General features: G+C 41.1%; 1 protein-coding gene across 3 annotated transcripts in view; it reads left to right on the top strand.

Moving 5' to 3' along the window:
- The first annotated feature begins 13,845 nt into the window (after window positions 1-13,845).
- Window positions 13,846-14,409, top strand: part of RALGAPA2 (Ral GTPase activating protein catalytic subunit alpha 2) — a 226,676-nt gene continuing 226,112 nt past the window's right edge. For 2 of the 3 annotated variants that reach the window (XM_042461719.1, XM_042461721.1), the window contains exon 1: window positions 13,846-14,316. In XM_042461719.1, coding sequence (XP_042317653.1) covers window positions 14,211-14,316 — 106 coding nt within the window. In that variant the 5' untranslated portion in view covers window positions 13,846-14,210. The remainder of the gene's footprint in view (window positions 14,317-14,409) is intronic. The other variant, XM_042461720.1, reaches the window with a different exon arrangement.

Here is a 14,409-nt window from a genome sequence, read left to right as displayed (position 1 = left end):
CTGTTTCTATAATGTTTTAATTTCCTGAATCCTTCATTTGAAGATTCCTTCTTCAATTCTTCTTTCTTCTTAATAGAATCTGAGATTTTCTGTAAATGATCTTGTTTCTTCCTTCTTAAATTGGCATTTTGCTGAATAAAGAAGCCTCTCATAAAATCCATACTTAATGCATTCATCTTAATCACTTTATTCAAATTATTTTCAAAAGAATTATTTTTTAAAAATTCATGGCTTCTAATAGCACTGATTCATTATTTCACAATGATTCATTCAGTCTGCAATTACATTATCTCTTTTTATTTACCAATGTCAATGAGATTGGATTATGATCAAAGAAGGGCTTTGGCAAAATGTTCATACATTATCTTGTGACTCAAAATTTTGGAAATTAAAACCATATCAATTCTTGGAAATAATTGATGTCTTTCTGAGGGGGGGGGGGGTCCATAATTAAGTCTCCAAGCAAACAAACAAACAAAACGAACCCCCAAGTTCTCTATTATATCAAAAAGGATTTTGGCAATTTACCATGGTCTTTTTTATTCCTTTTTCCAGCTAATCAGTCCACTTTAGGATTTTTTTTTCCTGAAGGACACAGCCACACATCTACTATCCTTCCTTCTAAACAATGGCAGCTGATGTATTCCATGTTAGCTGAGTAGTCTATCCATTCTGGATTTTGCACTGAACTAGAAAGAAACTATTCAAAGTGCTGAAGCTAATTTGGCAATTAGTTTCAACAAAATTCCTGAGCTGCCAGCCGCCACAATTTCTAAGCAGAATGATCCAACTCAACCGTCAGAAAAAAGCAAGTGTTCCCATTAATCTGTAACTGTACCAGTGGCATCCCTAGGGTTGGTGTCCCCTGGTGCGGTAACTCATGGTGTCACCCCCATTGACCTCTTCCTATCTCCCACCATACAGAATCCTCAGTCATGCTTTTTGGCACTAATGTTACCCGTAAATTGTAATTCCCATATAGCACTGAGTGTAATGCTAATAGTTGTGAGATAAACAACTAGCAAAATACAAATGATGCTTCCAGTTTTACAATATCATATGCACAACCTAAATGTATTTACATATGCATAGTTAATATTTGGTTAAAATGTGATTTTTTAAAAGAAAATTTAAAAATAATTTTAAACATTTAACATTTCAAAATAAATTTTAAAAATTTAAATTTAAAAATTTGAATTTTTTAAAATTCTGGGGCCTCTCCTTTCTCCTTCCCACTAAGCGTCACCCCACTCCCAACATCTTTTAAATCATTTTAAAGGGAAGCAGATGAATGCCACAGCCCATTTTTGCCAAATAGTAGGAGTTTGAGGAGCAGTAGTGTCACCCTCCCTTAAGGTGTCACCTGGTGCGCTCTGGACTCCCACATGCCCCTATTGACGCCACTCTGTCTTGTCTGGATTCAACTTAAATCTGTTTTTCCTCATCCAGCCCATTACCTCCTCCAGACATTCATTCACAGGAGACACACTATCCCTAGCTGAGACTGTTTTTGAAGGAAATGGAGTGTTTTTCATCTCTATAAAATTTATTCCTGAGATTTCAGTTAAACAAAAGTAGAAAATAGCATAAATGTTACATAACAAAGCCCTACTTGGAAAATTGTGGCTTATTAGCATAGTTGCTGAGGAAGTGGAGCTCAGAGCACGAGATAGCAATATATCACAGGAAGCGGTGCACTGTAACCCCCCTTTCACTCAAAGCACAGACAGGAGATGATAAAAATATGCTGTTCAAGATGCATCCGGAGAATCTTTTTGGCTACCAAAGCAGGTAGCAAAAACATTTACTTAAACTGCAGCTGGGAGTTGGATCCAGGGGTTAGGCACCACTATCCCAGGAGCTTGTTCAGCAGGGCCATTAATCTAAATGATTACCCAAATATTCTTGATGTCTAAATAATCCATTCCTTAGATCTGGCAAAGCTTTTTCATTTTTAAGCGTTTTATTGTTAAGATTTCTTTGCTGCTCTCTAAATATCCATACATTTAAAATCAGAAGGTAATGCAAGTAGTGGAATGGAAGGGTAAGTATTAAGTTAGTTACCTTGAATGGAAAAGAAGCTAAATAGGGGAATTTATACAAAATAGAGGGAAGGCAAGGAAAGAGAAGAAGGGAGAGGAGAAGGTAAAGCAAGAAAGGCCAGTCTGCACAGGACCTAAGTCCTTTTAAAATGTATGATGTATTAGTGTTTGAAATGTAAGGTTTGTCAATGAAAGGTTATGGGTAAAGTTTGTAAGGTCTGTGAATGTCAGTAATGTATATAACATCAATTAAAATATTTTTAAAATATATCCATATATTTATATTTTGGGGATTGACTGTATACAGTCCTGATAGCTGAAGTAGGAGAGAAACCAGAGTTCCCTTCCGGTTGGTGTGCGCAGGCGCGAGGTGCGAGTCGCGGGGGCTTCCGCAATCGGCTCACTGCAGAGAGAAGGAGCTGCTAAGGGCAACCCGCAGCAGCGAGGCTTGCTGTTAGTTGCGGCTGATAGCTGAAGTAGGATGTAAAAGTATTTATTAAACACATGTACATATTTGGATATACATAAAATTAATGAATATCAGAAAAACTCAAAATTACAAATATTATACATTCTTAAAACAGAAAATAATATAACTGCATTAAATGGATAGATAATAAGCCTGTTTCAACTAGAATGTAAAACAAAGGCGCTTTACAGACCGCCCAAAAAGGGCGGTCTGCCGGCGCCTCTGCTTCCACCGCCAGGAAGCCTCAGCCTCTAAACGGCGAGGCTTCCCGCTGGCCGAAAAAGAAGCCGCAAAAAGCGGCTTCTTTTTGCGCCGTGGAAATGATGCTGTAAAGCGCCAATGGTGCACTTGCGGCATCATTTCTGCCGCACGACATGCGGTGCCGCCATTTTGTACATGCTTGGCACGTACTAGGGTTAGGGCATCCGGAAAGGACACCCCTTTCTAACCCTAGTATGTGCCGAGCACGTACTTTCCGCCTGTGCGGAACGGGCCTTAGAAAAGTATGTGCTCACTGCATGTAGATCAGAGCGCTTGCTCCTTTTATAGACTTGATTTCAATGCCATCTGTCAAGAGCAGTTTTCAGGTAGTTTGTTCTCTTTTCAGGCAATTTTTTATGCTTAGTTGCTTTTTTAGAATCACCAGCCTTTGGATTTTAATTAGCCACTTCCTGCATTGTATTTTGTGTTTTATACTGTTTTTTAAAAATTTATATTCCTCTTTGTGAATCCCATTTGAAAAGTGCATTATGAATGGTCTAATATTAATTTTAATAAACAATAAATCCAGTGGAGGTAACATGATCTAAGTGCCCTGGGGACAACCTTAGTTTGGTTTATTTTGTTCTTCATGAATTTCCAGCTATACAAGAACAACAGGTGAATTTTTCCTAAACTGTATGTGTTCAGTTTATGCAATACTGTTTTTCCATTTTGCTTGGACAGGCAATCCAGGCTTAGTCACAAGGAGACAGCTGGAATGTCAATGCCAAATGACCTATTCTTGAACTGGGTGGATTCTGCCGTGGTTACTAAACATCTTTGCAAGATACAACGTTTATGGTCAGCTACTGTTCGTAGCATGTTGAAAATCATAACTAAAATGATCTTAGAAGATTTCTGTGAAAACATACCCAAGCCACCTTCTTAAATATTTCAGATTTAAACACCTTAAACTGTAGAAAGACAATACAGTGGTACCCCGGGTTACGAAATTAATTCGTTCCGCCGCCGCTTTCGTAACCCGAAATACTTCGCAAGCCGAAAAACCCATAGGCGCTAATGGGGAAAAGCCGCGATTTCGTGTGAAATAGCGCCGAAAAGCACCAAAAATTTTTCGTAACCCGAAAAAACCTTCGTAACCCGGAACAGTTTTTTTAAATGGATTTTTTTCGTAACCCGGAAATTTCGTAAGGCGGCGCATTCGTATCCCGGGGTACCACTGTACTATAACTGTTTGAATTCTTTTGTTTTTAATGCATAATCTTGTTCCTTTGTTATAATAACATAATAATTTATGTGGACTATGCCACAAAGGACTTGATAAATACATTTATATAAAATGTTATGTAAGCTCAAAGAAACTATCCATATTTATTAACTTTACTATTGAACAGAATATATCAAGTACTGTATAACACATAACACCAACCTTGTCTTGTCTATGTTGGCTGCCTAATCTTTTTTGGACTTAATTTAAAGTACTAAATCATTTTGGAATAGTTATCTGAAACTGATTATACCCATATGATTATAACCATATTAAAGTGACTGACTGTGTAGTCCATGCAATTACGCAACAGGTGATTAATGACTGGTCTCCTAAAATTCTTTTTTGCAATCCTAAAAGCAGCTTCAGAGGGGCCTAATTCTGATTGCTACTATGGCCTTAATCCTTTATTCACCTCCATGATTTGTGTTGTGAAAATGACATGGTAGGAAAGAGTTCAAATTCCCATTTGGTAGTGCTGATACAAATCATCCTCCCCAGCTCCATGAGCTTTTAGTCTGACAAAACACAGAAGGTCTAGTCACAGACCTCCCAGAATCTCCTCTACTTCAGTCTTTAGATAAGAACTGAGACTCTGCTCTGTGACCTGTCAATATAAGAGGTGGCCGCAAAGTACAGGATCTTTTCAGTGAGGACATCTAGATTGTGGAATGTTCTCTTTCAGAAAACCCACTAGCAAACTAGCAAACTATAGGTACAGTGGACCCTTGGTATCCACTGGGCTTTGGTTCCAGGATTCCCTGTGGATACCAAAACCTATGGATGCTCAGGCCCCATTATATACAATGAGTAGTAAAATGGTGTCTCTTATATGGGCTGTAGAAAAGACTTGGAGGGCACAGCCCTGATCCCATAGTCAAAGCCAGACTGACATTCTCACCCTTATTCAGATGGGCCAAGGGCTGGGGAGTTTCCCTCTTCAACTGCATCTGACAGCTTGAGTAATGGGAATGTCCTCTCTCTTCCATTACAGTAATTTTGGAGGCTGGCAGAAGAAAGCTTTCCTGCCCACCCCTCTACACTCCCTCTACCACTGGGATTCCAACAGCAGTTAATTTTCTCATCATTGCCTTCTCCTGGCCAATGTGAGCTGGACTGGAGTCATTTTTGTCTGCAATACGGATTTTGTCTGACTGCATTCAGGCACTGGCAGCACAGGGGCCCTTCTTGCCAAGCAGGCTGTGCCATGGAGCTGTGGGAGCATTTAGAGTGCTATGGCTCCTGATATTTTGATTATGGTTTTAAGCCACCTCAGAACTCACGAGACTGAAAGATGAAGCAGAATCTTTCAAAAATAATTCAATATTTGCAGGGTTGCTAACTAGAATTTGTGAGGGTAAAGGCCATCTATCATATGTTTCACAATATATCTGTGTAGGATCAGTGGCATCACTAAGGGGGTGCGGACTGCACTGGGTGACAACCCAGAAGAGGGGTTACACCCCTCCAAGAGCATTCATCCTCCCTGCTGCACACCATTCTATTCATGGGTAGAGTGGTGCACAGCAGTGAGGTGAGGGGAGCATGCCAGTTTGGCCCCACAACTAGAACCGACACCCCCTGATTGGGTGACACCTGAGATAGTGACACCACTATGTAGGATCACTACAAAAGTGATAAAAGAAGTTCATTTTTAATTTCAGATATTTCCAAATCTACTTCTTTCTCGTGATAATATCTTGGTGGATGAGACAGGAATGAGGTCTGAGATAAGTGAGGTTTCTGACTTTTACTCCTCATGATCCAGCAAGCATATCCACAGTGATACTTGTACAGGGGATTCTGCTATCTCCAGACTGTTATTGCAGAGGATTTCTTGTCAACAAAAATGGGCCCGGCATTCATTTACTACTCACACAATTACTTCAGTTAATTGTTTTATGTTCATGACCAAGTTTTATTAACCCTTTGAGGTTCAGTTTGTTATTCCTTTTTTTAGGAAGCCAGATGGTCAACATCTTCAAGAAAAGAGATTCAGTCTAAAGTCTTCAGCATTTGGAAACCTTCTGACTAATTTTCTAAAAGTTACATTGAGGCTATAACTTTATAGTAACTCCCAATGAAATCAATAGAATTTACATCTCAGTAGACATGGATTGGATTCCATCGTTATTGTGTTCACTGTTTGGAAGAAGCTTATTTCCAGTGCAATTCAGTGCATACAAACTCAGATGCTCTAATGAGTTAAATGATTCTTATACCCACGAAATACCCATTTGCACTCAAGTAAGATCTACAGAATGAAGCAGAACTTACTTCTGAAAAGACACGTATACAATTGCACTGTAAATGTAGCAGTATGATTGATAAAGGATACAACAGTATTTATACATTATGCAGTTCACTGATGAAACATAAATATTTGCTTTTGAAATAAGAAATAACACCATATAAAGGCCATTTTATAGCCTGAACTACACTGATATCGTGAGGGTTCTCAAGCTGGGGCAAACCCAATTCTCAGCACTGCACCTTTGTGAGCGACTATTTTACCTTCTGTCTTCATAATGTAACTAGCTATCCTTTGGTGTATCATGAAATTTGATTAACTGATGTATAATGATCCTCTTTTGGAAGAGATTTTTCTGTGTTACTTCATGTATGTGCTATTTAATGTATATTTCTACATTAACTATATTTTTAGAAGACTTTTTTATACCTGTCTGTTTGCCATTTCACCATTTGGTCTGCAAAAAGCTTATAAACAAGACTGAATAATCTTATTAATAGCCACGGCTGGGATGTTGTTGCTATTTTACAGAACATCTTCTGCCCAAAACCAGAGGAACAAAGTCCCTTATCCTTTGTTAGTTATCTACTCAGGTTCAGGGTGTTTTAGTCACTACAGTAAGGCAAGGAACAAATCTTTTACAGAACTACCTGTTCTCACCCACAAACAATTCTAGGACTTGATCACACACTAATGTTCAGATCAAGATGAAGTGGCTACTCCATTTATACAGCTGTTCCTCCACACAGGATGCTTAATGATGGTTATCAGCAAAGAATCAAGCCCATCAAATAGAGAACAAACCAAGAAAGCTTCAGCCTTCCATGAGCTTCCAGAAAGTAATGGGAGGATTCCTCCAGACATTCTTGGATTAATCCGATATGTTGGGTGAAGTGAAACTGGGATCAGGCCTGGTTTTGTGATAGAAAGTGCCTTAGTTAGTTGCCCAATGGAATGATCTATATTGTGAGAGAGATGTGATGTGCAACACTATCTATTTCCCTTAGTCTCTCAGCAGCTTTTGATACAATGGACAATATGTTTCTAGAGAGGTTGCTCAATTCAGGTATGAGTGCACTGTACTGCAGTGACTTCTTTCATCTTTGCATAGATGGTGGTGCTTGATATTCCCCAGGACATTTATATTGAAGGGTCCCATAGGACTCCACACTGTATTTTGGGTGTCCTCATATTTTGATATCTCATATCTGGAGCAGTGATGTCACTGAAGGGATATGATGATGCAACCTGCAATGCCTGACACCCCAGTGGAAGGTCCCCTCTCCATATATGGCAAAGGTCTTTGTTATAAAATTCTGAGTATCACTTTGCTTGCATGAGAAATTAATGCAATGGTCCTGTGGTTATGCAATCTCTGATTCCGCCTTACTTGGGGATTGTAATAAATGTATGTTCCCAATCTGTCAATCATTGTTTTGTGTCAAAAATTTTTGATGGGTTTTAATTGGAACTAGAGATTTTGTCTTTCTGTATCTTGAAGCAGCTCTGTTGGTATGCCTTCTGTTTCTGGTGATTTATTTCTCCCAAATGCTCTGAGTGCTACTTCCACTTCACTTTCTAAAATGGTACATTCAACTTCAAATGTTTCTTCCTTGTCATCCTTTCATCTCTTTTATATAGTTCTTCAGTGCACTGTTTCCATCATCTTTTTATTTTAGTCATGTAGTGCATTCTCCTGCTGGCGGTATAGCACCTTCACTCTTGGTTTAAGGATATGCAGCAATATTTCTCTTGTAGCTAATCTGGGTGAGCTGTACTAGATTAGTGCTGATCAGAAGTAATGGCCTGCAAGAAGGCTAAGACACTGATGCTCAGTCTGAACAAGACAAAGGCACTGTTAGTAGGTGGTTTCTGTAACCAAATGGGTATTATTTATTCTGTTCTGGGCAAAGCTGCACTTCCAATAAAAGCTCATGTTTTTTATTTTATTTTACATATTTCCAAAAATATAGTAGTCCACAGCTAAAATCTCTGAAATACAATAAAAACACAGGAGGCAGGGGCAGAAAATAAAATCTGTGTTAAGAACAGAAACAGCTGCTGTGTGCTCTTGGCTCCAAAACTGTCACTAGAGGTTCATGCAACCTTTACAGCTCTGACAGATAATTCTGACTCTACAGGTGTTACTGGACTGCAACTCCTATCTTCTTTGAACACTGGCTATGTTAGGTATTAAAGGTAAAGGTAATCACTTTACATGAATGTCTAGTTGCAACTGACTGTGCTCATTGCCATTATTAAGCTGAAGAGCCAGCGTTGTCCAAAGATGAATCCGGTGGTCATGTGGCCAGCATGACTGTGCCGAATGCTGTTACCTTCCCACGCAAGTGGTACCCATGTATCTACTTGCATTTGCATCCTTTCAAACTGCTAGGCTGGCAGAAGCTGGGACTAGTGACAGGAGCTCACGCCATATGCAGGACTCCAGCCTCAAACTGCCAACCTTCTGATCTTCCAATCATCAGAACTGGTGTCTTAACCACTAAGCCACCACATGCCTCAACTGTTAGGTATAGCTGCTTGGAATTACAGGCCAATAACATTTGGAGGCCTTAGCTAGCCATCCCTGCTTTGTAGAAAAGATTGCTTATGCTGTTATCGCAACAGCAGCCCTACCTGGATATGGATAACATGAATTCCGAAGATGCAGGAATTTCAATTAACAGGGAATAACTGAAAGATGGCAGCAAGATGCTATATATAACACTCCCATATTCTGTACTGACTGAAATTTCTGTTTTAAACAAGTTGTTTTCTGCCACCATTATTTAGGTTAAAAAATTCACATACAAAATATAAAATTCAATACAATAAAAACAACAATAATGTAACTTAAAATAAAACACAATAAATAAAATTAAGACACTTTATATCATTAAAGTAACAATTTTAAAAAGTAGAAAATAAAAAATTAAATGCCTATCCAAATAAAGGAAACTATGAGGCAGTACAGACTGCCCCAAAAGGGTGGCCTGCAGCCGCTCCTTTTTGCGCTGGACTGAGGCCAGGGCAGCCTCCCCGGCAGCCCTGAGGCCCCAATTCAGCATTTTCTGGGCCATGGGGAAGTGGCAAAATGCTGCTCCTCCATGGCCTAGAAAAGGGATGTCCTTGAGGCTTCATACCCACGGACACCCGGGTGCTAAAGAGGATAAAGGATCGTTCCCATGGCCGTGCGCTTGCCACGGGAACGATCTGCTCTCCAAAAGGAGCTCCATTTTGGAGCTCTTTGCAGTGACACCTCCAGGCCGCCATAAGCTGCCTGGGGCAGCGCAGAGACGTCACGTACACGTCGCGCTGTTTGGATGCAGTGTGCGCATGACATCATTGATGCACACCACATATGGACAGTGCCACGTAAAGATGGCACTGACCATACGTATTAGGTTTGCAGAGTGTGTGGTTGCCGTGCGCTCTGCAACCCTAATTTTGGCGCCAACACGGTGCTTTCAGCCAGTGTGTACCAGGCCTTTGATTAGGTGTGAAAACAATATGTTGGTGCCAGGGGAATCTCCCATGGGAGAACATTCCAGAGTCAAGGGTGCCACTGCAGAGAAGTACATGTCTGCTACAAAGCAGACACAGAAGGGTCTTCTCAGATGATTTTAACACACAGGTTGAAATGGTAGGATATTTGGACCCAAGCCATTAAAGGCTTTAAAGCACAGGTGGGAATCATGCAGCTCTCCATATGTTGTTAGAATGCAGTCAGTCAATGATGTCGCTAGGGTTGGTATCACCTGGTGTGGTAACTCAAGGTGTCAAACACCCACCCACACCCACATTGACCTCCTATTCCACACCATACAGAATTGTGAGTCATGTTTTGGACTTGGAAGCTAACGGAACTTCTTTGGCACAAACTTCAAACTCCACTGTATAAGAATTAGGCTTTAAAAAATCTCCCATGATACCGATGGAGAAATCGAAATGCTCTTTTGCAGAGGCAGGATTGAAGAAGCGAGGCTATTGAAATAGGATAAGGAAAAAGAAAACAGCTGGAAAGGTAAAGAGGAAAGAATGAATGAGTGTGAGAACAAGTGAATGACTGAGAGAGAGGTGGCTCTGGGCCTATTCCCTTTTTGCCCTGACCTTGCCAATCCCCCCCCCCACACACACAATACCCAATGAACACAGATATGCATATTTTAGAAGGTTTCCATGAGTGAATGTGGTCCACAGGCTGATAACAATTCTCTACCCGACCTGGACTTTGCAACCATCCCCTTTATCTAACTTTCCTACTTGCCATTTTCACCTTTCATAACATTAAGTCCCTCTTAACCTAGACCTCCTCATCTTCTCAGTCATTTCCCCTCGTGCTTCAGTCCCAATTTCCTGTTTGTCTCATCTCAATTTACTCTCTACCAGCCACAGTTCACGTCAGTGTTAAAGAATTCACTTGTTTCCTTCCCTTGGGAAAAAGAGTGTCCCATTGAGATGCGGACACTCATTCCTTGAGTTTTTGATGGATTGGCTGCTTTCCCAATATTGCTGTGTACCTGTAGTCCATACTATAGTGAGAAAAATGCCCATGTCAAGTAAGTTATGTTCTTTTTCTAGCTAGGCCTGCCTTTACATAATTTAGATTGTTACCCAATAGCACTTATACTTTACATTAGGTCGATCACTGGTTTATGTTAACCACTTCTGTTTGGCGTTCTCTACTCCCAGGCAGTTCCTAGTGATTCTGATGTTATGATTAATATATCACACAAGAGCATCCTAAAGATTCTGGTTGATTAAGAACAAAGGAGTCCAGTTCTATTCACTCTTCCTTCTAGGGCTTGGAGCCTTCATTAATATTTGATGTGTATGCTTCCAAGTCTAACTGCATTTTTGAAACTATATTTAGTGATAGGTGGGCTGGCTTTTTCTCCTTCAAAAATATAAAATAACTCCTGCATAAAAACATTGATCAACATCCATGCAGCTGGCCTTAACCCTCCTCATTTTGATACTCCAGCATAGTCCAGAGGTTACATTAGCCATGGGGATCTGTTGGCCCACGAAAGCCCCAGCCTATGGGGGTGTTTCATAAAACACCCCCATAGCTTTGTATTGCAGCAGTCCAGTAACTTTTATACTACCTAGGTATCTGAGATAAACAATGTTGGTTTGATCTAGAAAGCCTTGTGTGCTATGTCACACTCACTTCAGTGGAAAGAACTGTGAGAGTGACAGGGTCTTTATCAGTGCATAGAGTTGTTCCCTTTTTGAAGCAGAGATGCCTCTTTTATAAAGCATATCCCAGCTCTTCCAAGTGTAATAAAAAGCTGGTTTAGGTACAAATACTGAAGATCTTGTTATATATTGGGTACTTTTTTTTTACACTAAAAGGTTAAACACTAGCTATATTAGACAATACTGAAATATGAGTATTTTTTTGAAAATGTGATGGTTGCAGGCGGGTAAGTGATTACACGCTAGAATTAAGGAAAGAAAAGAAGCCATACCAGTATATATAATTTAGTAATCATATAATGTCATTAATGCATGGTGAACCTACTGCAGAGCCTAAAGGGCTAACGCACCTGATATTCAACTCCTTTGGAGACCCTTGGTGTACTGTCATAGCCAACATTTCAGGCAAGTGAAGGGGATGTTGTATCCCTCTAAACAGAATGTTCAAGCCTTCCGAAACTGCTGGGGACATTTGGGTGTTTTTTAAAGGGTGTGTGTGCTTTTTGTTTGTTTTGTTTTCATGTTTTTGATGTTTTTGAATTGTTTTACATTCAGTACAGTTTTTAATATGAGATGTTATTTATTTTAAAGTTGTTTTTAACATTATGATGGATTTTAGCTATGTTTTGCCTCAGGAGATTGTTGCATGCCTCTTTTCGCCTGATCCTGGCGTGGAATGGGCACAGGCTTAAACGGGTGAAAATGGATCTTATCGCACGCCTCGGTGCACAACTTGGCCACATTGCATACACAATTTGGATTCCTGGTGTACTTTGTGAAGAGCCGGAAAGTATCATTCTTCTAAATGTACGACAGGAGTCTGGATTGGATACAGGATGCAGCCGAGTTGGGCATGGAGCTGTGCAATAAGATCTGTTTTCACCCGTTTAAGGCCATGACTGGATCAGGCAAAAAGAGGCATGGGATAATCTTCTAAATCCGTTTCTCTTAGAGACAGCTCTGGTGCAGACTTGGAGAGGGCCATCTTGATGGGTTTTATCACAATCCTTCTGTGTTGGAAGCCACCTTGCATTGCACCACATGGAAAAGGCAAGATATAAAGAGCAAATGAGAGCATATGATTTGCCCAGGGTCGCCCAGTGGATTTCATGGCTGAGCTGGGAATCGATCAGTGGTCTCCAGAGTTGTAGTCCAACACTCAAACATCTGAGCCACACTCAATAGCCATCCAAATCCATGGCAGTCAATATGATTTGTCAAAAATCTGCACTCGTGGCAAAGTTTGCAATATATTTCAACAAACTCTGTGCTACACCTAGAACAATTAATATGTGGGAGATTATTCAGATATTTTTAATTACATATTGTTAAACAAAGTTTTGTTCATGGGTTTTTTTTTTTTTTGTTTTTGTTTTTTTTTTTTGGTGGGGTTTTAGGGCTATGTGGCTGTGCTCAGGATGAGTTTATTTTAGGAATAAACTCTTCCAGAACACAGCCTCACAGCCCAAAACCCCCACAAAAAACTATGGCTGCTGGCCATGAAAGCCTTCGGCTTCACAAAGTTTTGTTCATCGGGCCAAATTATATATGCTGCACACAGAGAATTCAGACATAGCCCTGTTAAGACCCAAACAGACAGGCCAAAATAAAGCTGCTTCAGGTCACTTTGGAAGCGTGCTGTTTAAATGAGGCATGCATTTTAAGAGGCTGGAAGCTGCACCAAAGCCATGCTACAGTCCTAATGACTAGAGCGCAACTTTGGCGCAGCTTCTGGCCTCTTAAGATGTGTGTGTCATTTAAACAGCACACTTCCAAAGTGACCCGAAGCAGCTTTATTTTGGCCTGTCTGTCTGGGCCCCAGTCTAGAAAACCAGTTTGCAAAAGGATCTTCTTGTGGCACCTATGAGGTTCACTGAAAGAGAGAAGCTGGGAGCATGAGCTTCCCTAGACCTGAGCCCACTTCCTCAGATGCATTTGATTAGATGCATTATTATTATTATTTATTCATTTGTTGGAGATCAAAGCCTAGGGACAGATCCAGAGGTGACCAGTGCAGTGACCCTTCTCCTTTCCCAGGACATGTCCTCCAACACTTCAACTTTCTCTGTCCAGGAGGGACTCCAAAATGTCCTCCATTTTGAGTAATGTCAGAGTAGATTACTCTACTACCCTCTTATAGTGTTGCTATTCCACTTTTAACTGCCGTCCTGTTGCATTCTGGGATTTGCAGTTTGAGGAGAGGTGTTTAAGAATCCTCAGCCAGAGCTCTTAGGCCTTAATGAACTACAAACCCCACAATGCAACAGGAAGTGGACAAGCCAGAGCAGTTAAATGTAGTGCTGTAATCTACTAAAGAAGCATGGAGTTATATCCCTGTGTTTTCAGCTTTTATTTGGCCATGATGACCTCCATTTTGTTTGCCCTACATTTGGAGAGGCCTTGCTCTTCCTTTGCAGTGAGGACACCTGGCCAACCCTGGACAAGGCCTCCTTATACAGTAATCTCTGAAGGCTATGGAATTCTGTTGTGGGGCTCTGGGCCCCACAACATACTCCAACTCCCAGAATTCCATAGCCTTGAGCCACACAAAGAGTTAAAGCAGGGCCAAAAGGGGAAGACTACATCTCCCAGCATGCCCCGCGCCAGCAAACAAAATGTCCGCCCCTTCAGCCCCGCCTCCTTCCCGCCTCAGACCCAGAGGAGGAGGAGCAGGAGCCCAGAGAGGGAGGGCGACAGTGGCCCCACCAGGCGGGAGGCGACCCCTCTCAGCCCCACACAAGCCCCCCAGCCTCCACCATGTTCTCCCGAAGGGGCCACGCCGACGTGAAGAAGTCCACCCAGAAAGCCCTGGACCCGCGCAAGGACGTCCTGACCCGCCTCAAGCACCTCCGGGCTCTGATGGGTGAGTGGAAGGAGAAAGGGAGAAGGGGAAGGGAAGGGAAAGAAAGAAAGAGAAGGAAGGAAGGAAGGAGTGGAGGAGGAAAAGGAAGGAGAG

Source organism: Sceloporus undulatus, chromosome 4, assembly GCF_019175285.1.
Source record: "Sceloporus undulatus isolate JIND9_A2432 ecotype Alabama chromosome 4, SceUnd_v1.1, whole genome shotgun sequence".
In the NCBI taxonomy this organism is placed as follows: Eukaryota; Metazoa; Chordata; class Lepidosauria; order Squamata; family Phrynosomatidae; genus Sceloporus; species Sceloporus undulatus.
Note: the sequence above shows the minus strand (reverse complement) of the source record. Positions and strands in the feature narration are given on the sequence as shown.